The sequence below is a fragment of the Doryrhamphus excisus genome, linkage group LG12 (genome assembly GCF_037039965.1).
Source record: "Doryrhamphus excisus strain RoL-2023G ecotype Guam linkage group LG12, RoL_Dexc_Guam_v1.1, whole genome shotgun sequence".
In the NCBI taxonomy this organism is placed as follows: Eukaryota; Metazoa; Chordata; class Actinopteri; order Syngnathiformes; family Syngnathidae; genus Doryrhamphus; species Doryrhamphus excisus.
This window is the reverse complement of record NC_136368.1, coordinates 2,613,025-2,635,751: the sequence shown is the minus strand read 5'-3', so window position 1 is coordinate 2,635,751 and position 22,727 is coordinate 2,613,025. Positions and strand designations below refer to the sequence as shown.

The window sequence follows — 22,727 nt, the reverse complement described above, 5'->3', positions numbered from 1 at the left end:
AACATTAAAAATAAAAACAATGTATAAACAAGTTATCGTACTTTGAAGGTGTAGCCCAAACTAAAAACACCCTAGCTAGCTCGTCCTGGTTAGCAAACGCCGATAAGTAGCTTCTTTGCGTTTCCTGAGCTTTATTACCCGTTGTACGGTTTCACAAATACATATTGTATTTATTATATTGTATCTCTTCTACGTGAGAAAACGGCATATATATGTAGCATTTTTGCCCCGATTTGATGCCTGTTGGATAACAACAGGATATGACGTCAGATGAACAGTTGGCCTTGTTTTTTCCACTCTCTCCGGTTGATGGCAGTACGGCGCCAATCATAGATGCCAACAACGAAGAAGAAAATTAGCCGTCTGCGGTTACTAAGGCAACGAAAGAAGAGTGAGCTTCAATATGGCGGATGGTCTGCTACAACTGCAGTAGTTGTTGTCTACCATAAACGGCGCCAAACAGGCGGGTAAATAGGTTCCTATTCGCAGTTCACTTGTTCAATAGGAACACAGTTTTTCAACCAAGATGGAGAATGAAGAGACAACATTGGTAAGCGCAGTTTTTTAACTTTATTTACAAGCCACGATCCAAATGTACAAATACTATACCTGTAAATGTTGGCCACATTAAAAGCTACCTCGTATCGATCATAAAATGTCAAGATGCTAATTCTTCATTTAAATAATGGCCCATATTTGCTGATTGTTTTTAGGCTTTAATCAGATACTATTGCAATGAAAAGTACTTCAACCACGCTGTGGATGCTGCAGCGGCTGCTCTGACAAAATTCAGAGGTGACCCTGTCCTGGGTTTCCTCCATGCTTATGGTACTTTAATGCAAGGTAAGATGCACATCGTATAGTTGCCAGGGCTGCCGCGTTAACGGTGGCAACTCATTTATTTCTTTTTAATTAGGTTACAATGTTTACCTCCATTAACGCACGCGCATCACGTCAAGCCACATCTCATTTGTTGTGACGACAGGATGGAGCCGCAGTAGCGTCCCCAATTTCCGTATTGTCACGAGACGCAGCGAGACGCATTCATGGACACTCTGAAAATATTTAGCATATGTGTATGTCCATATGTGTGGTCTAAATAAACAGAAGGCCAACGAAAAACAAGTATCTCTCGCTAACATACGATTCCAGAAAATTATTATAAGTAAATATAAATTATATATTTATTAAAATTAATTGGACGGCCCAAATATGTGCTTATGTATGCTACTTTGTACTTCTATGAATGAATAACAGATCATATTGGAGAAGCCACAGCAGAGTTGGACACAATAAAAGACACGGCAGATGTGTCCCTCTGCACGCTGATGGCACTCGTCTATGCTGAGAAAAAGAAGACAAAACCAGGTAAGCCACCAAAGTCCTTTTTTTTCCATAAATATGTATCAAACAGGACATTGGCGATATTTGTTATTCTTTGTATTCGCAGACAAAGAAGTTATTCAAGAACTGGAAGCTAAAATTAAAGAGGATCGCAAAAGCGCCTCCCCTCAGAGTCTGTATCATGCCGGGATGTTTCTCTGGCTGCTGGGCCGGCATGACAAAGCACGGGAATACACAGAGCGAATGATCAAACTCTCCAATGGCTCCAAAGAGGTGAGGCAGGTGAGACGGGGGGATTTTGTGTAAATGTGACGTATATTTCTTGTCCAGGGTGTAATCCTAAAAGCATGGATAGATGTGACCTGCGGGAAAGAAGCATACGGCAGAAAGGCTGGGAAATACTTTGATGAAGGACTGAAAGACGGACCAGATGTTTTTGCTCTAATGGGAAAGGTGAGATGCTTCCATTTTTGCAGCTAAAATCACGACCATTTGTTCCTTTTCGTATGCTGCAATTGTCGTCTGTCTCTTCCATCCCAGGCACAATACTATGAATATCGTCAGAACTACTCTGGGGCATTAGACGTGGTTAATAAAGTTATTGCCACTTTCCCCACGTTCCTGCCTGCTCTCGTTAAGAAGATGAAGTTATTTTTAAACCTCCAAGACTGGGAGCAAACCACAGAGACGGCTATCAGGTAATCCATGTGGTCAGCGTGGACTGGTTCCCGGTTTCAAGGTATACCGTGCTTTCAAAACCATTGAAACTGTGGGTCATACCAGAGAATAAATCGCTGACTCTCTTCAACGTGGTCTGGATGTAGCAGGGCCGCCTCTGCATAAGTGCGCTGTGAAAACCTGAGTGAGTTCCCCTTGTCCCTGACTTAGAGGTCCCATCTTCAATGGGGGAGATTTCATCCTTATTGACAGTGGAACGGGGTCTCGGACCACCTAAGTAACTCGGGTTCATCGATTGAGAAAGAGAGAGAGGAGTGGAGGATAAGTGGCATAAAGTGTTTATTCTCCACTGAACAACAAGCTAACAACCACTTAACAATGTCTCAGTGACAGTGGTGCCTCGGTTAACATCATTAATCTGTACTAAAACCAAAACAGACTCTAACCAAAGCTTATTTTTGCCATAGATAATCTAATTCATCCGCGCCAGACACCCAAAAATGGTAACACAAGACACATTTTATCGACAATATTTCTAGTTTTACAAGCAATAATGCAAACATAATTAGAAAGGAATGGACAACTTAATATTTAACGTCACTTTTAGCTAGTTTGCAAAGAGGGAGAAGAGAAGATAATGTTTGTTTTCCTGTATTTTTTTGCCACTTCAATCCTACCTTAGCGGAAGTGGATAATGTATGATTATTAATATCTGTTATTACTTGTGGCCACTGACACGCTGCTTTCTCATTTCAGGGTTCTCCAAATGAATAAAAATGACCTTGATGCTCTACAGATGCTAACGCTACATTGTTTATGTAAAAATGGAGATATAGCTGAGGTATGTGTAGACAAAGTCGACCTTTTGGTCAACAGAAGCGCGCTTCAGGTGACTCATGCTGTTTGTGCGTCCAACATGGCAGTCGACAAAGCATCTTTCCAGCGTCGCCAGCAGTCTGGATGTACGGGAGCCGCACAACCCCGAGCTTGTGTACAGGACATCTCTCGCGTTTAGCCGAGTCGTAAGACGCATTCATGTTGTCTTCTTAAGCCGAAGTTGTGTCCGGTGTGAAGTTTCAATAACTTCAACACACTTTTTGATTCCTTGTAGTGCGGGCGGAGCGAGAAAGTGCTAGAGCAGGTGTTCAGGATGGTGGAGAAAGCCTTCAGCGCGGCACCAGGGAGCTCTGATATTGCTACAGAGTTGGGATTTCTTCTGGTCCTTCAGGGTAGAATCAAAGAGGCTATGAAGTGGTACAAGACTGCAATGACGCTGGACGAGACCAGCCTCCCTGCACTAACTGGTGAGTAACTCTGTCTGCACCTAAACAAAGACATACTGTATACACTCCAGGGTCAAATGTTAAGACCTGATGAAAAATGGAAAACGTGTACATTTTGCACTGTTGGATCTTGAAGGGGACTTATTATGCTCATTTTCTGCGCTTGGTATTGAGTTGTGGATTCCTATAGAGAAGGTAAACACCATAACCAGCACAAAAAGCTTTCTAGATCTTCCAGATTCTGCACCTCTTTCTGCAGTGTTTCCTGCTTCCGGCCCAAACAGTTTGTTTGATTTACTCCACCCCCGACTGTCCTCCAGGTACCGCCACTCCGCTGTGATTGATCACACACCTGAGCGCTCCCGAGGACTTCCAGACACACTTGGGACACTGATAAATTGTTACTTACAGCTTGCCCTTCTGACTCTTCAACATGAAAAAAGTAACATTGGACAGTTTGGTGTAGAGTCCAGCTTTGCCCATGTTCATGTCCCGTATATTTCTCTTGCTGACCGGGACACACTATCTATGGAGCCTATCCCAGCTGTCTTCGGGCGAGAGGCGGGGTACACCTTGGACTGGTGGCCAGCCAATCACAGGGCACATATAGACAAACAACCATTCACACTCACATTCATACCTATGGACAATTTGGAGTCGCCAATTAACCTAGCATGTTTTTGGAATGTGGGAGGAAACTGGAGTACCCGGAGAAAACCCACGCATGCACGGGGAGAACATGCTAACTCTACACAGAGATGGCCGAGGGTGGAATTGAACTCGGGATTCTTAGCTGGCAAAACAACATATTAAGAGAAAAAATTGTAAAAAGTGATATTATGTCAGAATTACTACAGAAACTGGTGAAAACAGCTGTAGTTTATGTATGTATTTCATGTTTTTATTGTGCAGGTATAATCCGGTGCCAGTTGATCGAGGGCCGCCTTGAAGATGCGGACCAACAACTGGAATTTCTCACAGAAATTCAGCAATCAATAGGAAAATCAGGGGTATCGGCATTTCAAGATACATATTTAAAGGCTCTTTCTACTGTGGAAAAGCATTTACTATCATTTTCTTTTAATGACAAAAGGACCTCCTGTATCTGCGTGCGCTGGTGGCAGTGAAGAAGCACCGTCCCCAAGAAGAGGTAACCAAGCTGCTGGATGATGCCGTGGAAACCCACTTCTCTACTCTGCAGGGGTTACCTCTGAGTGTGGAGTACTTTCAGAAGCTCAACCCTGACTTCCTGCTCGAGATTGTCAAGGAGTATCTGGCCCTTTGTCCTACCAAGGTACAACTTAAGGTAGAACGGGGTTGTTGTCCAAATCACTTCCATTGTTTTTGTTTCAGCCTTCATCTCAGGGCCAGTCTCCTGCTCCGCAGCTCAGACGCTGTGCCGCCTTGTTGGATACTGTGGTCAAGATTGTACCAGGTCTCCTTCAAGGGCTCTTCCTCCAGGCCAAAGTCAGATACCTGACTGGTGAGGAATGCACTCAAGCACGGGTTTCAAACTATCAGATTTGATTTATGTGGGCTGCAAAAGTGCACAAAAGTGAAAACCAGTTTGACGCGCCTGCGCTAAACGTTTGGTCTGATTTTGAACTGGCGTATGTTTGTGTTCATTCAGGCGATCTGGACGCTGCTCAGAACAGTCTGCATCACTGCCTGGAACAATGTCCTTCTCACATAGACACCCATCTACTCATGGCGCAGATCCACTTGTTGCGTGGAAACTTCTCTTTGTGTTTCCAGTCACTCGAACTCTGCCTCAGCCACAACTTTCAGGTAAGGTAATCATCATGTTTAGTGTTGAACAATACGATCAGGATCATTGTCCATAATTAATCACGGCTGTGTCATGGTTGACGATGGACTATTAATAGTCTAAAATATTGGAAAAACAACATACTTACTTTGTCCTTCTTCCCCACTCCGCGAGAAACACTTTAAGTTTCGAAGTCAGTTGGAGACACTAACCAGCACTAGATTGCAGTAATCCCGTAGCCTATTAGCTTGTAGAGCAATGTGTTGTAAAGAAAGAATAATAGGGTAAAGGTGACTATAGGGGTGTTATTTCATGTTTACTGGGCTCTAATAATGATAAAAAGAAGCGGATATAGAAAGCCATAAACAGGTTTTCTATGTTCTAACTATGAAAATATTCCATTTATAAACAAGGACTTCTACTTAGTGTAAGTTCACTTATCACGGTTGGGCCTGGAAGCGATGCGCTGCCATAGAGGAGGGATGTGCAACCATTCTGTTCTTTGCACATACAAAAGGGGCACCACCTCTTAGAGCCACCACGTATTGAGGCAATGTTGTGTTCTGTTTGTCTATTCCAGATTCGAGAACATCCATTGTACCTGCTGATCAAAGCTCAGGCCAAGAAGAAGATGGGGGAGCTGACGGAGGCTATACAGACTTTACAAATGGCAATGAGTCTTCCTGGCGTCTGCAGAGCCGGATCAGCAAAGTCCAAAAGCAGGACAATGGAGCTGAGTCCTGCAGACTGTGTCTCCATCTTCTTGGAGCTTGCCGAGGCCCTGTGGGTTAACGGAGAGCAGGTGAGTCAAAATTATATGCAACATGTGGAGAATATCGTGTGGAGACTTGCATGCTAGTTCAAATTCAATGTTCCAGCACGAAGCAGCCAAGGTCATGCAGGATGCCATCAACGAGTTCTCTGGGACTCCGGAAGAGCTTCGCGTCACGATTGCCAACGCCGACCTGGCCTTGCTTCGAGGCGACACAGAGCTGGCACTGAGCATGCTCAGAAACATCACACCCGAGCAGCCGTACTACATCCAAGCCACGGAGAAGATGGCAGACATATACCTGAACCACAAAAAGGATAAGCGTCTGTATGTCAGCTGTTACAGGTGAGCCGTAAACTACAAGTTGACACATTTTACCATGTTTTGTGGTAACGACGTCCTCGCATAAATTACTAATATACAAAGGGTGCACCATAATTGGCGATAACGTCATACCATAGCTTTTAAAATATGCTCCAATGTGGGGACATTACGATATACACATAGCAACATAGCGATAACTAGGCAGTGTAGAGGTCTCGTCATTGACGCTTCTTCCTCCCAATATGCCTGTCTCCCTCCCTTGTAACGCTCCTTCCGGTGTGTGAATAGAACCCCTGCATGTCTCTGTAGTCGGTATTTCATATTTAACATATTTCATACAATGTATTTGTATTTTTCTGCAGGGAAATTGTGGACAAGCTACCGAGTCCTCACACATTCGTCTTGCTAGGAGACGCTTACATGCACATTCTCGAGGTAGGTGGCAATGTTTGTTTTTGCTGTTGAACACTGTTCTGTGCAATGTTCATGACCTGTCGCTGGCTTTCACGTGACTCTGTGGTAGGAAAACACAGCACAGGTTTGTGTGAATATTGAATGAAGCAAAAAACACAGAACATTTATGAATTCATTGTAGTCAATTCTGAAAGAAAAAAGTGAAGAAGAAATTGGAAAAAGACTGGCAGTTGAGGACATTCTGCAGTTTGATTCAAAACATATAGGTTTATAGGTTTTTAATAGTTTGGAGAAATGCATAAGCATAAAGTCGAGCGTTCGTAACCCCCCACCAGTATGAACATGAAATGTAAAGCACTTGTATTGTGTAGAATATGGTGTATATAATGACCCTGATGAACTCCTGAATAAGATTTCTGCTCTCATTGCATGATGTGTTTGTTGAGCCTGAGAAAGCCATTGAGGTGTATGAGCACGCACTGGAGAAAACGCCCAACGATGGCGCCCTGGCCAGCAAGTTTGGGAAAGCTCTGGTCAAGACTCATTATTACTCCAAGGTCCGTATCAGTGTGTGCATGTATGTACACGTAATCCCCGCTGGCGAGAAGCCGCTGCCGACGCAAAGCTCCCGTTTCCCAGGCAATACATTACTATGAAGCTGCCTTGAAGACCGAGCAGCAGACCTTCCTGCGCTACGACCTGGCGGAGCTGCTGATGAAGATGAAGCAGTACGAGCGCTGTGAGAAAGTTCTGCACGATGCGCTCTCCCACGAGCCAGGTATGCAACTTCATACTCCTGGCTCCTGTGCAGCCATGTCAGTTTCTCAAGTCACAGTACTATGAGAAACAAACAAAAGAACACAGTTGCAATTTTTGAAAAAATTGGGTGGGGAAAATATATATAAAGTTGTGAAAATAATATTTTAATATTTGTTTTAAAAAAGGAAAAACAATCACCAAAGCTGTTTTTTCTTCAAATATAAAAACATCTTGGCATTTTACATTTTTTTTACATTTGTATTTACTAGTTTGACTACCATATTTTCAGATGGTACAACATACTTCAACATAAACTGTGTTTTTATTTTCTTACTTCTGCTGCTTCTCATACGTTTTTTTATTTTCAAAGAAAGAAGTTGCTTTTCTGGCAGCTGTAAGCCATAAAAATAGCCACAAGGTGGCAGAAGTGCATTTGATAAGAACTGGTGATGGGTCTTTTGCAGTACAGTATGTAGACACTCAACAGGAAGGAGGAAGTGAGAGCGCGTGGAGCAGTGTAGCGTGCACAAGGTCCCACATTGGAGGGAAATGTCAAAATAGTAAATAGTGATTGATTTGTAAATTATGTTTTTTATGTTGGTATAGTTATAGTTAGTATAGCAGAGTATAGAGGGGGAGGAGCCACCTCCTGTGGCCCAGCAAGGTGGACCATATTCAGACACAGCAGTTGCCATGACGCCACGGAGGTCTCTGGCAAACCTTTTGCACTTTTCCAAATTTCAGGTGGCTGATGAGGTTAGGGTAATGTCAGTATGGGTGGTCTCGCCTCGTTGGTGTTTTTTTTATTATCGGTTAATGTTGTGTAAATTCTGGATATTTATCGTGCACCCGCTAGTTTTAATGTCACTTTTGTGTCTGAAGTGAAGGAAGTGGCTGGACTCTCTGCGGATTGCCGGTATCTTATGCTGTTAGCCAAGGTTCAGAATAAGGTTGATAAAACAGAAGAAGCCTTGCTGTCCCTACAAAGGGTGAGTAGTTTCACTGCTTGGGTGTTTATTTTCTCTCTACGTGTTGTGCCATTATCCCTGGAAAGGAAAAGTCAATGTTTGAGTGTTTCTAGGGTTATTTGCGCTCCATTATTGTGCTGTTGCTAGGCGCGAGACGTCCAGGCCAAGGTGCTGAAGCGGGTGGAATCGGAGGAGCCTGACGCCGTCCCCGCGCAGAAGCAGCTCGCCGCCAAGATCTGCGCTGAGATCGCGCAACACTACACCAGTCAGAGGGGCTACGAGAGAGCCGTCAAGTTCTACAAAGAAGCTCTTGTGTATTGTGAGAACGATCACAAGGTCCGTACTGCGGAATGAAAACATCCTATGTCCTCCCTGCAGCTGTGCTTGACCCGCCTGAGCATCTTTTACACTCTCATCCCGACTCTGATTCACTGGATATGGAAGAGGATATCATGTCTTGACAGGTGATGCTGGACTTGGCCCAGATGTTCCTCACCCTAGACGAGGTGGATGCGTGCCAGGAGCAATGCAGTGTCATCTTGAAGAAGGACCAGTTTAATGAGGATGCAACTCTGGTACGTATCTGCTCCTCCTCCTCTTAGCACAGCTTCTTTCAACATGTGTTTGTGTTTAGATGATGGCTGACCTCATGTTCAGGAGGCAAGACTATGAACAGGCTGTTTTCCGATATCAGCAACTCTTGGAGCGCAAGCCAGGTGCAAAATCGCCACTTTTCCCACACTCGTACATTCTCTTTTTTTGTGCACTCAGGTCTTATGTCACCACATGTCACGTGGGTTGAATGGCGCTGGCACAGCACCCACTCGGACACACTAAAGCAGGAAGTGGTTGAAGTGATCCAAAAAAACACAGAAACAATTGGCAAGAAACTTTGGAAAAAGGAAGAACACATACACTCAGCCAGGGGTGTCCAAAGTGCGGTCTGAGGGTCATTTACGGCCACAGCACTTCCCAAAAACACAACACAACAAGAAAAATAAAACAACAGCAAAAAGCGCCTACAAAATGAAAGATTAGCATTATTGGTAATGTATAGGAATTATAGCTAATAGCTGTTGAAATATTCAAAGTTGATATATTTGTACAAAGAAAAGTAATATTCTAAATATATATTACACTATTTAACACTTTCACGCTTTGTTTGAATTGAAGACAACTACCCAACTCTGTCCCGCCTCATTGACCTGCTGAGGAGAGCAGGGAAGTTGGAAGACGTGTCCAAGTTCTTTGATCGGGCAGAAAAACATTCTTCCAGGGCCAAGTTTGACCCCGGCTTTAACTACTGTAAAGGACTGTATCTTTGGTAAGTTTGCCCTGTCGCTATACAGTAAGTGTTCTCCATCTTTGAAGGTGTGTTTTGTTGGTGCTCAGGTACACGGGAGAACCTAATGCAGCTCTGCGCCACTTCAACCAAGCACGGAAGGACAATGACTGGGGTCAAAATGCCATCTACAACATGATAGAAATCTACCTCAACCCTGACAACGACACCATGGGGGGAGAAGTCTTTGAGAATTTGGACGGTGAAATCGGGTGAGTCAAAAGAAGCGTGGAAAAAAATAAAGAGAAGTGTTTCGACACGTCTGCCCATCCGGCCAGGAACTCCACTGAGAAGCAGGAGACGGAGCAGGTTGCCGTGAGAACAGCTGAGAGACTGGTGAAGGAGATCAGGCCGCAGACGCCAGGAGGACACGTCCAGCTCCGTATCCTGGAGAACTACTGCCTCCTGGCCACCAAGCAGAAGGCCAACATCGAGAAAGCCCTCTCTGTTTTCACAGAGATTGCAACCAACGAGGTGAGGGAAGGTGGTGAAAATGTCCTGGAGATGCACCATATCTATCTTTTTCTTTTTTTTTTTTTCAAACCCGTACCCATAAGGTATTGCTTTATTTTATTTTTTTTTATTTATTTATTTTTTTATTTAAGTGAAGAAGGACTAATGAAATATCATGACATGACTACTACCAGGAGAAAGAGTATAGAGGGGGAGGAGCCACCTGCTGTGGCCCAGCAAGGTGCACTGTATTCGGGCACACGCTCCAAGGAGCTGCTGTGACGCCATGGAGGTCTTTGGCAAACCTTTTGCACTTCTCAAACATTTCAGGTGGCTAATACGTTTTTGGTGGTTTCCTCCCACATTCCAAAAACATGCTAGGTTAATTGGCCACTCCAAATTGTCCATAGGTATGAATGTGAGTGTGAATGGTTGTTTGTCTATATGTGCCCTGTGATTGGCTGGCCACCAGTCCAAGGTGTACCCCACCTCTCGCCTAAAGACAGCTGGGATTAACTCCAACACCCCCGCGACCCCCATGAGGATAAGCGGTAGAAAATGAATGAATGATTTGCTCACAGTCTGCACGGTGGACGAGTGGTTAGCACGCAGGCCTCACAGCTCGGAGACCCGGGTTCAAGTCCACCCTCGGCCATCTCTGTGTGGAGTTTGCATATTCTTCCCATGCAATTGTGGGTTTTCTCCGGGTACTCCGGTTTCCTCCAACATTCCAAAAACATGCTAGGTTAGTTGGCGACTCCAAATTGTCCATAGGTATGAATGTGAGTGTGAATGGTTGTTTGTCTATATGTGCTCTGTGATTGGCTGGCCACCAGTCCAGGGTGTACCCCGCCTCTTGCTCGAAGACAGCTGGGATAGGCTCCAGCACCAGTGTGACCCTCGTGAGGCTAAGCGGTAGAAAATGAATGAATGAATGATTTGCTCACCTGCACAGAACTACCCAGAACTTCCATGCATGGCTTGAGGTACCTGGGCACATAAAGACGAATGTCACGCTAAGGAGTGAAGTGTAAGCAGAAAGGGGCGGGGCCAGTCTTGATCCTGTTTGAAGCAGGATGTTTGGCTTTCTTCCAGAAAGACCACGTACCAGCACTGCTGGCCATGGCAACGGCCTACATGATGCTAAAACAAACTCCCCGAGCGAGGAACCAACTCAAACGCATCGCAAAGATGACTTGGAACATTGTTGACGCTGATGAGTTTGAGAAGAGCTGGCTCCTCCTGGCGGATATTTACATCCATTCCGGGAAGTACGACCTGGCCGATGATCTCCTGAAGAGATGCCTCAATCATAACAAGGTGGCTATGGTTGCTGTGATGCCGTCCATCTTCATGACTGAATATGATCCAAGCTAAGCTTTTTCTCCGCAGTCGTGCTGTAAAGCGTACGAGTATCGGGGCTTCATCATGGAAAAGGAGCAGGCCTTCCGGGACGCGGCGTTCAACTACGACCTGGCGTGGAAATACGGGAACCAGTCCAACCCTAGCATTGGTATCCTCACAGCACCTCGTCTATAAAACTGGAAACAAATGTTTGCATGGAAGATAATCTTACACGTGCCTTTCAGGATACAAGCTGGCTTTCAACTTCCTGAAAGCAAAGCGTCATTTTGATGCCATCGATGTTTGTCACAAGGTAAAATATCCCCTCAAGGTCAAATACACCCCTGATCGAAATGCTAAGAGCAGTTGAACAATGGTAAGAAGGTACATTTAGCACTGTTGGATCTTGTGGAGGTTCTAAGTGGAGCTTAAAAATACAAAAAGATGACACGGGACTGTGACAAAAAAAAAAACGATTTATTGCAAAGAAGCCTTCCAGTGAAACTGGCTGCTCATCAAACACTGAAATAAAAATAAAATGTTTGTTCATAATGGCTTGACGCCAGTGTTCCCAGTAGGCTGGTGGGAATGTTGCTCCAGGTGCTGAAGATGTCTGGAACTCATGTCCATGTTTGTAAATCCATCCCCAAATGTTCTCCATTGGATTTAGATAACGGGAAGACGCAGGGTGGTCCAAAAGAGACACATTATGCCTCTGGTCAAGTGTTGGAAAAGCCAGGCTGCCGTTTGACGCCCCTGCGTGACCTGAAGCTGCATCGTTCCATTGAGGGAAGATCCAGGTGGGATCTTCTTGTCATGCCAGTAACGTTGGAAGCCATCAGGAACACCCAAGAAAACTTTCTTCCACCTTTCAATGTCCCATGTTTGGTGCTCTTCTGCTAACTTTGTGGCCTCTGATGGTTTTTGGGGCGTCACTCGGTATCGGTACCAACCTTCATCTGGGCCATTGGGGTCTACTGCTTGACTTATTAGTTCGATGAGCCTCAGAGCTTGAAATGACCAATGAAGATGCCATCAAGAGATGATGACATCACATTCAATCAACATTTGACCTTTCAAAAGGTGTGCTCTTCAACTTTTCACTTGAATGCTTCATTTTTCTCTCACTCCCATTTCTCCTTTTTGTAGTTCTACTAAGAACCTCCTAAGATCCAACACTGCTCAGTCTACACGCTTAGCATTGCTCAACGGTTCTAGCATTTGAATGTGGAGTCTGTTATTGATGTTCGCTACAAGGTGATCCAAAATGTCCCCAATCTGCAGGTGCTTGCTGCTCATCCAAATTATCCCAAAATGCGGAAGGACATCTTGGACAAAGCTCGCGCTGCCTTGAGGCCCTGACATCTCCATGTCCCGTTCACATGAGGCACAGGTGTCACACGCCAAAAAACACGTGTACTGGCGTGTAATCAGACATGTTGGTTGTTCGCAAACGTTTTGTACCACAAGAGTACACTATCCCTGCCGACTGAAGCTGTCCTATCTAGTCTTCAAAGATCTGAACCAAAGCTGCAGTCCATAACTGTGATGTTGCCCACGGTGAAAGCCAGTGTGACGCCCCTGCACGAAGAAGAAACATTCATTCAGGAGCGAGTAGCACATTAGGATGAAACATGAGAAGTACTTTGTACGGACACACTCATAGCCTAGACTGACACCAGCTGGAACCACGTAGATGAAGACCCGTGCAGCCACGCCACTGATCCCCATAGGGGAGTGCTCACACCCCTGCGAGGCCGGGACCCAATGCCCAGTTTTGAGGCTTAAAAGTCATTCTACCAGAATTCTGAAACTACTAGAATGACTGCTATGGTCAATGTTTGTATACAGTTTGGAATATCATTAAAAAGGTAGAAGAATAAATTGTTGGAATAGATAATAAACACATCAGGATTCTAAATGAAAACTATTATTATTGGGTGTTTTATTTTCCCACTTGGCACCGCCTTCTTCTCGCCATCTTCTGCTGCTCCAAGCGGGGCTCTTGCACCATCGATTGTCTGGCGTTTGCTGTCATGTCTCTGGAGCAAAGTTCATTTTTCAGTGGCATTATGATGTTCCTCCATGGTTCCTCCATGACATCATCTGATTGGTGCATTTCTTGAACAGCACATGGGTGTCACTACGCCAGTAATGGTAGTTCTTGGGTGTAACAATGTTAATAACAACAATGTGCTTCATATGCAGCTCACATGATGACATATGGAGCCTTGTTGGCGCCATTTGGAGGGTTTTTTTTTTCAAATGAATCAGCTGTTTTTAACCCTCAGATACATAAGTGGGTCAAAAATGACCCGGTCAAGTTGTTTTCTTGAAATATCTTCGTAATGAAAAATTTGTATCATTTCATATTCCAGGTATTCCTCAAAAACATATTTTTGATGTCATGCCATTCACATTTTTAACTTACCTTTTATACATTTAAAGAATTTTTGTTTTTTGTGTTACTACCCCAACTTTCCATAAGTGGGTCAAAAATGACCCGGTCAGGTTGTTTTTTTGAAATATCTTCGTAATGAAAAATTGTTATCATTTCATATTCCAGGTATTCCTCAAAAAACATGTTTTTGATATCATGCCATTCACATTTTAACTTACCTTTAATACATTTTAAGAAATTTTTGTTTTTGTGTTACTACTCAAGTGGGTCAAAAATGACCCGGTCAGGTTGTTTTCTTGAAATATCTTCATAATGAAAACTTTTTATCATTTGATATTCCAGGTATTCCTCAAAAAACATGTTTTTGATATCATGCCATTCACATTTTTAACTTGCCTTTATGCAACACACAATGGATCCTCACATTTTCTATTGTTGTATGGCTTCATTTTCTTTTTCAAAGATGGAAAAAAGTGAAAAATTAAGATGTTTCTAACATGAAATCATTCTTGTGTGGTCCTAAATATTAATACTAAATATCATACAAGTGATTATTCCTAACCAAAATGGCAAAATTGGCATAAAAACGCATTGATTCTAGTATGGTTTGATTCTGGTGAAATGTGGGGCAAAGAAAGTCGTGGCCGAACAAGCCGTAATAATGCCCCCCAAATAGACAGGACGGGGTCCCTGAAGGAAGGGGGGGGGGCAAAGGGGGGGGCTCCTCCTCCAAACATCATTTCTTCATCCGCGCCATGTGAAGCAGAGCCGGGAGCTCCTGGAGAGGTTTGCCGTGAGTGCCATCTTTTTCAAACAATCCCAAATAAATAAAAAAAAAAAGCTTTTGATGTTGTTTGCAAAGGAAGGCGGGTGAACTTTGGCCAGGGTGTATCCGAGAGGAGCCTATTAGATGCGGTGAGGATAAAGCGTTCCTCCGCTATTTGTAACCCGGCAACTGTGTGGATGAATGACACCATTATTCAGCCGTTCATTCATCCTCCTTTCATGATCACACCAGCACTTTACCTCTTCTGGCGTGTGTCTCTGGTACTTGGACGTCCTCAGATTCTTCTTCAATGTGCTCGAGTTTGACACGCAGCGGTGGCGTGTGCGCATGCGCGGCAGCGGTTCCCACCCTCTACCTGAGTGAGAGCAGCGCACCTGGATCCAACGAGACGGAAGTTTCCTCAAGTAGGAAGGGAATCGCTTTGTGGCCGTTTCTTCGTCTACGCGGCCCCAAGAAGACCAAATAAGACGTGTTCGGTGCCGGAATGAGGAGGATGGCGGTGCCGCCTCGGAGGAAGACATAACTCCAGTCGTCCGTCTTTCGTTGATGATTTGGCTCTGATTGACCGACTCATGGTGAGTGTTTGCCGCTTTGCTGCCCCCAAGGAAGCCAGCAGTCGACTTCACTGATTTGGGGCCGTCTTTGCGTTCGAACTCGGGATGAAACCACACTTTGGCATTTCAACAGAAATCAGGAGATTTAATGTGTTTAACTCTGCTGGCTAAGTGCTAGTGCTAACTAACAGGTGACAGAGTCAACCAGGATTAAATACTCTTTTAGCACCAAAGCAATCACAAATATGTTTAGGTTTTATATATACATATATTAAAACACCATTGTACTTTTTTATGACTTTTTGGTCATTTCATTTTTTTATCTTACTTTTGAATATAAACTTTTAAATTTTAGTAAAAAAAAAAAACTAGTTTGTTGGATGTGTATATATTTTAATTTTTTTTAAATATGGGTTTAATTTTTCCTATATTTATATATTTTTTTAAATGAACAATGCTTAATTTTCTTGCAATTTTTTTTACATTTGTATATATTTTGTACTTTATTGTACTTTTGATATAATTATATATTCTTTATATATTTGTATTAAGTAAAAACTAACAAATAAAAAATGTAATTAAGATGCTTAATTTTTCTCACTAAATGTATTTATTTTTACAATATGTATTTTTTTATTTTAAACGTTGCTTTTTTATATGGTACTTTTTAATATATTCTACTTACATACATTTAAACGTTTGTAACTCTAAATATTTTCTATATTTTAAATGTTATTTTTACATTTATATATATTTTATTTTTGTAACTTTATCGTACTTTTTAAATGTTATTTGTACATTTTAATTTTATTATTTTAAACATATTCATATTAAGTAACAATAACAAATAGAATCAGATGCTTAAATTAGTTTTGCTTAATGTATTTCTTTCTACAATATTTCTATATATTTTTAACTTTTTCTATACTGTGCTTTTTAATATATTCTACTTAAGTAAAATATGAAATACTTTTAAAATGTTGGTTTTATTTTTTAATATTTTTTGTTCATATTCATTCATAATAAGTAAAAATAAGAAATAAAATAAGAGGCGTAATTTGTCTTGCTACATCTATTTTTACAATATTTCATATATTACTTTTTACTAATGAAGGTATACATTTAGTGACGAAGTTGCTGTCTGGTGTGTTCGTCTGTGAATGAGGTGTCCATCCAAGAAGAAGAATGAGTTCCCTGCGTAGACTGCTCCGAAGAAGACTGCGGCCACTGAAGGTGGCGGTGGCGGCGGCGGTCTTTGTCACGTTCATGGTCTTCATGCAGTGGGAAGTGGGGCGCCAAGGTCCGCAGGAGGACCCTTGGCTGAAAGAGATCAAGGAGAAGCGGGACAGCATGCTGGGCATGGTGATGGGAGCCGTTCAGAACTTCAGGGAGGCCATGCCCAAGATGCAGATTAAAGCACCCGTCCGTCAGAGGGACGGCGCCAACAACACTTCCTGTTTGCCGGGACACTACACGCCGGCTGAGCTCAAAACGGCCCTGGAGAGGCCGCCGCAGAACCCGCTGGCTCCCGGCGCCGGCGGGAAGGCCTTCAACACCGACTCTCTGAGCCCCGAGGAGCAGAAGGAGAAGCAGAGCGGCCAAGATAAGCACTGCTTCAACTTGTACGCCAGCGATCGCATCTCCTTGAGCCGAGACCTGGGCGCCGACACCAGACCCCCAGAGTACGTGGACCTCTTTACTCTTCACCTCTGTTTTGTTGGTGCAAGCCAAACATGGATTACACCTTTCACAAACAGTTGCTCAACGTCCACGCCTGTTTTTTCTGCACCTGTTACACCTATTGCCTACTACACCTTAAACGGCTGTACGTGGCGAGTGTTGCTGGATCGCACACCAAGCTAGCATCATCACGCTATCCTGTAAGGCGCATCCGTTTGTCAAAACTCAAACTCTTTTGTGTTCCTGACTGTCTTGGATTGAAATTATTTTGTACGGTTCAGTTTTGGATGGATCCTTCGGAACTCCTTAGTCAGGAAAACTGTATCTTTCACAATACAGCATCAGCAGAACCAATGTTGTAGTAGTGGTAAGAAGAGGAACTCCAGCAAATCCTTCACGTGTGGCTTTTGGCAACTGCAATACTCGCTACTACTGCGTGTCAGCATGAGTATACGTTAGACATAAAACATTAGTTTTCATCACACAGACTCGGGACTGTGTGAAGTGTCAGCACACAGACACAGAGGGGGGTGTGGGGTGTGTGTGTGGGGGGGGGGTGGCTCTACACGTGTAAAAGAGGACAGATGGATCTTTGTACTCTCTGCAGATGTATCGAGCAAACCTTCAAGCGCTGCCCCCCCTTGCCAACCACCAGCGTGATCATCGTGTTTCACAACGAGGCTTGGAGCACCCTGCTAAGGACGGTGTACAGCGTCCTCCACACGTCCCCCGCCATTCTCCTCAAGGAGATTATCCTGGTGGATGACGCCAGCGCCGACGGTAAACAGGCCCAGGAAGAGCCCAACCGGTCTTTTGGGGGTTTGGGTGACATGGGTTTTAGGTAGACAGGTTGCTGGTGAGAACTTTCCTAAGGGGTAGTACAAGTGTTGAGCTTACAAATCAGTCTTGTAAAAAAGGAGGAAGAGACTTTCAAGTTGAGTCTTGAGGGAGAGGGACTGTTATTTAGTGGGAACCTGACTACAAATACTGTACTGTACAATGGTGTACCTACGTTGTACCAGGTTGTACTTGCAGTACATGTGGATATGGGCTAAAATGCTAACAGTTTGGACACTAGGATCAAAAGGCTGCCCTGTAGTGTTCTTCATCATGCTATGTCTGTGTTTACACATGGACATAAGTAAAATAGCTTTAATGTTAGCATTCTAACAGTTGGCAAGCTGGCATCAAAAGTGCGCCAAGGCTACCCTATAATGTTCCTCCATCATGCCATGTCTGCATTTACATGTAGACATGAGTCAAGTCGCAAAATCTTAACAGTTAGCATGCTAGCATGAAAAGTGCCAAGGCTGCCCTATAGTGTCCCTACATCCATGCCTGTTTGTATTTACATGTAGACATGAGTAAATTAGCTTTCATTTTAGCATTCCAGCAGTTGGCATGTTAGCATGAAAAGTGCCAAGGCTGCCGTATAGTGTCCCTAAATCCATGCCAGGTCTGCATTTACATGTAGACATGAGTAAATTAGCTTTCATTTTAGCAGTTAGCATGTTAGCATGAAAAGTGCCAAGGCTGCCGTATAGTGTCCCTAAATCCATGCCAGGTCTGCATTTACATGTACATATGGGTAAATTAGCTTTCATATTAGCATTCTAGCAGTTAGCATGCTAGCATGAAAAGTGCCAAGGCCGCCCTATAGTGTCCCTACATCCATGCCAGGTCTGCATTTACATGTAGACACGAGTAAATTAGCTTTCATTTTAGCATTCTAGCAGTTAGCATGTTAGCATGAAAAGTGCCAAAGCTGCCCTATAGTGTCCCTACAGCCATGCCTGTTTGTGTTTACATGTAGAAATTAGCAAATTAGCTTTCATTTTAGCATTCTAGCAGTTAGCATACTAGCATGAAAAGTGCCAAAGCTGCCCTATAGTGTCTATACATCCATGCCTGTTTGTATTTACATGTAAACATGAATAAATTAGCTTTCATCTTAGCATTCTAGCAGTTAGCATGCTAGCATGAAAAGTGCCAAGGCTGCCCTATAGTGTCCCTACATCCATACCAGGTCTGCATTGACACATAGACATGAATCAAGTCGCACAATGCTAACAGTTAGCATGCTAGCATCAAAAGGCTGCACTATAGAGTCCCTACATCATGCCATGTCTGCATTTACATGTAGACATGAGTAAAGTAGCTAAAATGCTAGCATGCTAAGAGTTGGGATGCTATGGCCTCGATCATAAAAAGCATAACCCTGAATACATGGCCGTCTTAAGTTTCTCGAAACTGGTTTTACCACATAGCTTGAGGATTATCAGTAAAGATTTGTCCACTCATCCACCGTCCTTTTCTTCTCTTCTTTCAGACATGCTGAAGGACGAGCTGGACGAGTATTTGAAAGCCTTGAGTATCGTTCGCGTGGTTCGTCAAAAAGAGAGGAAAGGCCTCATCACAGCTCGGTTACTGGGCGCCTCCGTGTCCACCGGTGACACACTCACCTTCCTGGACGCGCACTGTGAGGCGGCCGCCTGATGGCAGACACGCCACGGCAGGCGAAGGCGTGGGCGTGATATGAATTACTGTCTTGACAGGCGAATGCTTCCACGGTTGGCTGGAGCCGCTGCTTGCCAGGATAGCGGAGAACTCCACCATGGTGGTCAGTCCCGACATAACCACCATCGACCTCAACACGTTCGAGTTCATGAAGCCGTCCCCGTACGGCCAGCACCACAACCGGGGCAACTTTGACTGGAGCCTGGCCTTCGGATGGGAGAGTCTTCCGGATCCTGAGAAGCGAAGGAGGAGAGACGAAACCTACCCGATCATGTAAGCCCGATGTCCTCGTTGAATCGACTCCTTTTAATTTGAGTATTGTGCAGGACTCCTACGTTTGCTGGCGGCCTCTTCTCCATCTCCAAGGAATACTTCTACCACATTGGAAGCTATGATGAGCAAATGGAGATCTGGGGTGGAGAGAATATCGAAATGTCTTTCAGGGTAAGATTCTACGAAAGCATCAGAATCTTTCAAATGTTCACCAGACCAGAGCGGGGTGGTGGGATGAGTTCCAAATATCGTGGGATCACACTCCTCAGGCTTCCTGGTGAGGTCTAATCAGGGGTTCTGGACAGGTGGATTCGCTGGACAGTTGAGTCTCTGATTCAGGAGGAGCGGTGTGGTTTTGGTCCTGGTCTTGGAACTGTGGACCAACTCTACAGTGTCAGCGGGTCTTTGAGGGTACATGGGAGTTTGCCCGAATAGTTGGACAAAGCAATTGACCTGGTTCCTTGAGGAATTCTGTGAGTAGTACTCTGGAGTATAGGGTACCGGACCACTTGATTCAGGTGGTTGGTTCCCAGTGAGGGATGGACTCCGCCGGAGCTGATCCATTGTCACCGATTCTGTTTTATGGACTGAATGGGCACAGCCAGGGTGTTGATGGGTTCCGGTTTTGGTGGCTGCAGGATTGGGTCTCTGCTTTTCGCACATGATGTGGTCCTGCTGGCTTTAACGAGCCGTGACCTTCAACTATCACTAGATCGCTTCGCAGTAGTGTGTAAAGCACACGATGGTTCTTGCCCGAAACATGACGGAGTGCCATCTTTGGGTCCGGGATGAGGTCCTGCCCCAAGTGGAGGAGTTGAAGTGCCTCTGAGATGGACGGGTGTATCGGTGCAGCTAGAAGATGGATGAATCCCGCTAGATCCCAACCCCACTGGGACACAAACGGAGCGGTACGTCTTAGTGGACATGTGGGCACCAACCAATCAGGTATGTTCTCGCTGTGACCTGCAGGTGTGGCAGTGTGGCGGACGCCTGGAGATAATCCCGTGCTCCGTTGTCGGCCATGTTTTCCGCACCAAGAGCCCCCACACTTTCCCCAAGGGCACTCAAGTGATCGCCCGCAACCAGGTCCGACTGGCCGAGGTGTGGATGGACGAGTACAAGGAGATCTTCTACCGGCGTAATCAGCAGGCGGGACAGATGGCCAAAGAGGTAGGTGGTACTTATCCCAGCAGTTCTTCCTTCTAATGTGCTTCAGGATTCTCATTATCCTCCTCCTGAGGCAAGTTCAGACATGTTCTTCCCTTCATCAGCGTCTAGCGGACTCCAGCACAGAAGAATATTTCCCTCCTGCTGCACAAGGAAGCACACTCCTGTCAATGAGACCCTTGGGAAAGAAACGGGACGCTCCAAAGTGTGTTTATTGGCCCACAAAGCGTTCTTTGCACATCTTCAGAAAGTATCCAAGTGGCCTCCTCGATGTGGTCCTTGGATCCTTAGATGTTTCATGTGGGCCTGGCCGCTATAAAGTTGGGACACCAGAGTGTCAAAGGCAAGCAGCTTGCAGCGTTTCCTGACATGTGGTCTCATAGGTGCCATAAAAAGGCCCCCTGAAGGCCCACCTCGCATTCCTCACACCGCCCTCGGCGCTCGTTATCAGCGGGGGGTGGGGCACGGCTGTCATGTGACTGCTGATGTTTCGGTGGAAATGTTTGTTCACCTTATGGTGTTTTATCTCCCCACAGAGAACCTTTGGAGACATCTCCAAACGTGTGGACCTCCGTGAGCGTCTGCAGTGCAAGAGCTTCTCCTGGTATTTGAAGAACGTCTACCCGGAGATCTTCATGCCCGACCTCAACCCTCTCCGCTTTGGCGCGGTAAGACTGGCTGGTTCACGGCAGGAGATGAGTATTTCTGGTCATGTGTCCCATGTGTAGGTGAGAAATGTGGGCAAGGACTGGTGCTTGGACGCAGGAGAGAACAACGAGGGCGGCAAGCCTTTGATCATGTACCCGTGTCACGGACTGGGAGGGAATCAGGTCAGCCTCGCCTCTCCTTTCGGTTTCACCCGTCAATCACTCACTCGTCGGCTGCCCGCTCCTTCCTTTGCAGTATTTTGAGTTGTCCACGCATCATGAGCTGCGACACAACATCCAGAAGGAGCTGTGTCTGCATGGGGTCGCCGAGGGGGCGGTCAGGCTGGAGGCGTGCCAGTACAAGGGCAGGAACACCTTTGTAGGACCCGAGCAGAAATGGGAGCTGAATGATGTGAGTCGGATCTTTGTACATTTCAAAGCCTTTGCTATCAGTTGGATCACTCTTGGATGTTCTTTGTTCACCAAGAACAAGCTACTCCGCGTGCCAAGAAGGAACATGTGTCTCACCGCCCGTCCCGAGCATCCTTCCCTTGCTCCCTGTGACCCCACCGACACCTTCCAGCTCTGGTTCTTCGCCTGAATGTACGTGACACCAGATGGACTTTTAATTTATTTTACAAGTCATGACATTTTGTGCCTGCGGGGAGGAAACGTTGGACTCCAAAGATGCTTTATTGGACTAAAGTATTGGGACAGTCAGGGCGTTCCTAACAGCTAGCTGTGTCCCAAGACTTTTGTCCATGCAGTGTGCTAAGTCAGTGCAGTATTAAGCATAGAAAGCCCAATTCAATCTCTCGATTTTTTTTTTTTTTTTACAATTTGCCCGCCAAAGAGAGTGAAAGTGAAAATCTGAAACAGAAAAATAATTGTCCTTCAAATTCCTGTTTTTATATGACAATACATTTCTTCCACTGCCCTGGTGTCGCTTTATTCCACCCTTGGGGGGGGGGGGGGACTGTCTGCTCTACTGGCTATTCTTTAGTTTAGATTTTAAAGGGAGGCGATCATACGAGTACATTTCCTAAAAGGCTACCAGTCGGCGTGCTGGCATCAAAAGTGCCAAGGCTGTGCTGTTATAGAGTAGGACTTACAAATGTTTACTTGTCTTACAGTTAGAAATACTAAAGAGGAGGCTAAGTAATGAGTTCGCTACCTTGCCATGCAAAAAAGCGGCGGCTTTTGTCCCTACAGAGGCCCCGTAGCTTGCGCGTAAGAGTTGCGCAGTGTTGTC

At 44.8% G+C, this 22,727-nt stretch overlaps 2 protein-coding genes across 4 annotated transcripts; both read left to right on the top strand.

Moving 5' to 3' along the window:
• Positions 1 to 289: 289 nt before the first annotated feature.
• Positions 290 to 13,365, top strand: ttc21b (tetratricopeptide repeat domain 21B). Of its 2 annotated transcripts, XM_058081841.2 has the most exons (29): positions 294 to 550; positions 714 to 843; positions 1,258 to 1,368; positions 1,451 to 1,617; positions 1,675 to 1,797; positions 1,885 to 2,042; positions 2,779 to 2,863; positions 2,946 to 3,044; positions 3,134 to 3,326; positions 4,218 to 4,315; positions 4,399 to 4,599; positions 4,659 to 4,788; positions 4,936 to 5,093; positions 5,654 to 5,875; positions 5,952 to 6,190; positions 6,532 to 6,604; positions 7,030 to 7,140; positions 7,223 to 7,361; positions 8,225 to 8,331; positions 8,458 to 8,646; positions 8,775 to 8,885; positions 8,945 to 9,026; positions 9,484 to 9,634; positions 9,703 to 9,864; positions 9,931 to 10,126; positions 11,201 to 11,425; positions 11,498 to 11,618; positions 11,695 to 11,762; positions 12,734 to 13,365. In XM_058081841.2, the coding sequence occupies exons 1-29, from the start codon at positions 527 to 529 to the stop codon at positions 12,809 to 12,811; spliced, it is 3,951 nt and encodes a 1,316-aa protein (XP_057937824.2). In that variant the 5' UTR covers positions 294 to 526; the 3' UTR covers positions 12,812 to 13,365. The 2 variants fall into 2 exon arrangements, with proteins under 2 accessions (XP_078651303.1, XP_057937824.2); XM_078795177.1 differs by lacking the exons at positions 11,498 to 11,618; positions 11,695 to 11,762; positions 12,734 to 13,365 and having other exon boundaries at positions 290 to 550; positions 11,205 to 11,393.
• A 1,613-nt stretch (positions 13,366 to 14,978) lies between these two features.
• Positions 14,979 to 22,411, top strand: galnt3 (UDP-N-acetyl-alpha-D-galactosamine:polypeptide N-acetylgalactosaminyltransferase 3 (GalNAc-T3)). 2 transcript variants are annotated; one of them, XM_058081909.2, is made up of 11 exons: positions 14,990 to 15,212; positions 16,357 to 16,873; positions 17,479 to 17,651; positions 19,201 to 19,350; positions 19,427 to 19,661; positions 19,715 to 19,832; positions 20,631 to 20,831; positions 21,365 to 21,496; positions 21,557 to 21,658; positions 21,732 to 21,887; positions 21,963 to 22,411. In XM_058081909.2, exons 2-11 carry the CDS (start codon positions 16,377 to 16,379, stop codon positions 22,074 to 22,076), a joined length of 1,878 nt encoding a protein of 625 aa, XP_057937892.2. In that variant the 5' UTR covers positions 14,990 to 15,212; positions 16,357 to 16,376; the 3' UTR covers positions 22,077 to 22,411. The 2 variants fall into 2 exon arrangements, with proteins under 2 accessions (XP_078651322.1, XP_057937892.2); XM_078795196.1 differs by lacking the exons at positions 21,365 to 21,496; positions 21,557 to 21,658; positions 21,732 to 21,887; positions 21,963 to 22,411 and adding an exon at positions 20,933 to 21,304 and having other exon boundaries at positions 14,979 to 15,212.
• Positions 22,412 to 22,727: the final 316 nt, after the last annotated feature.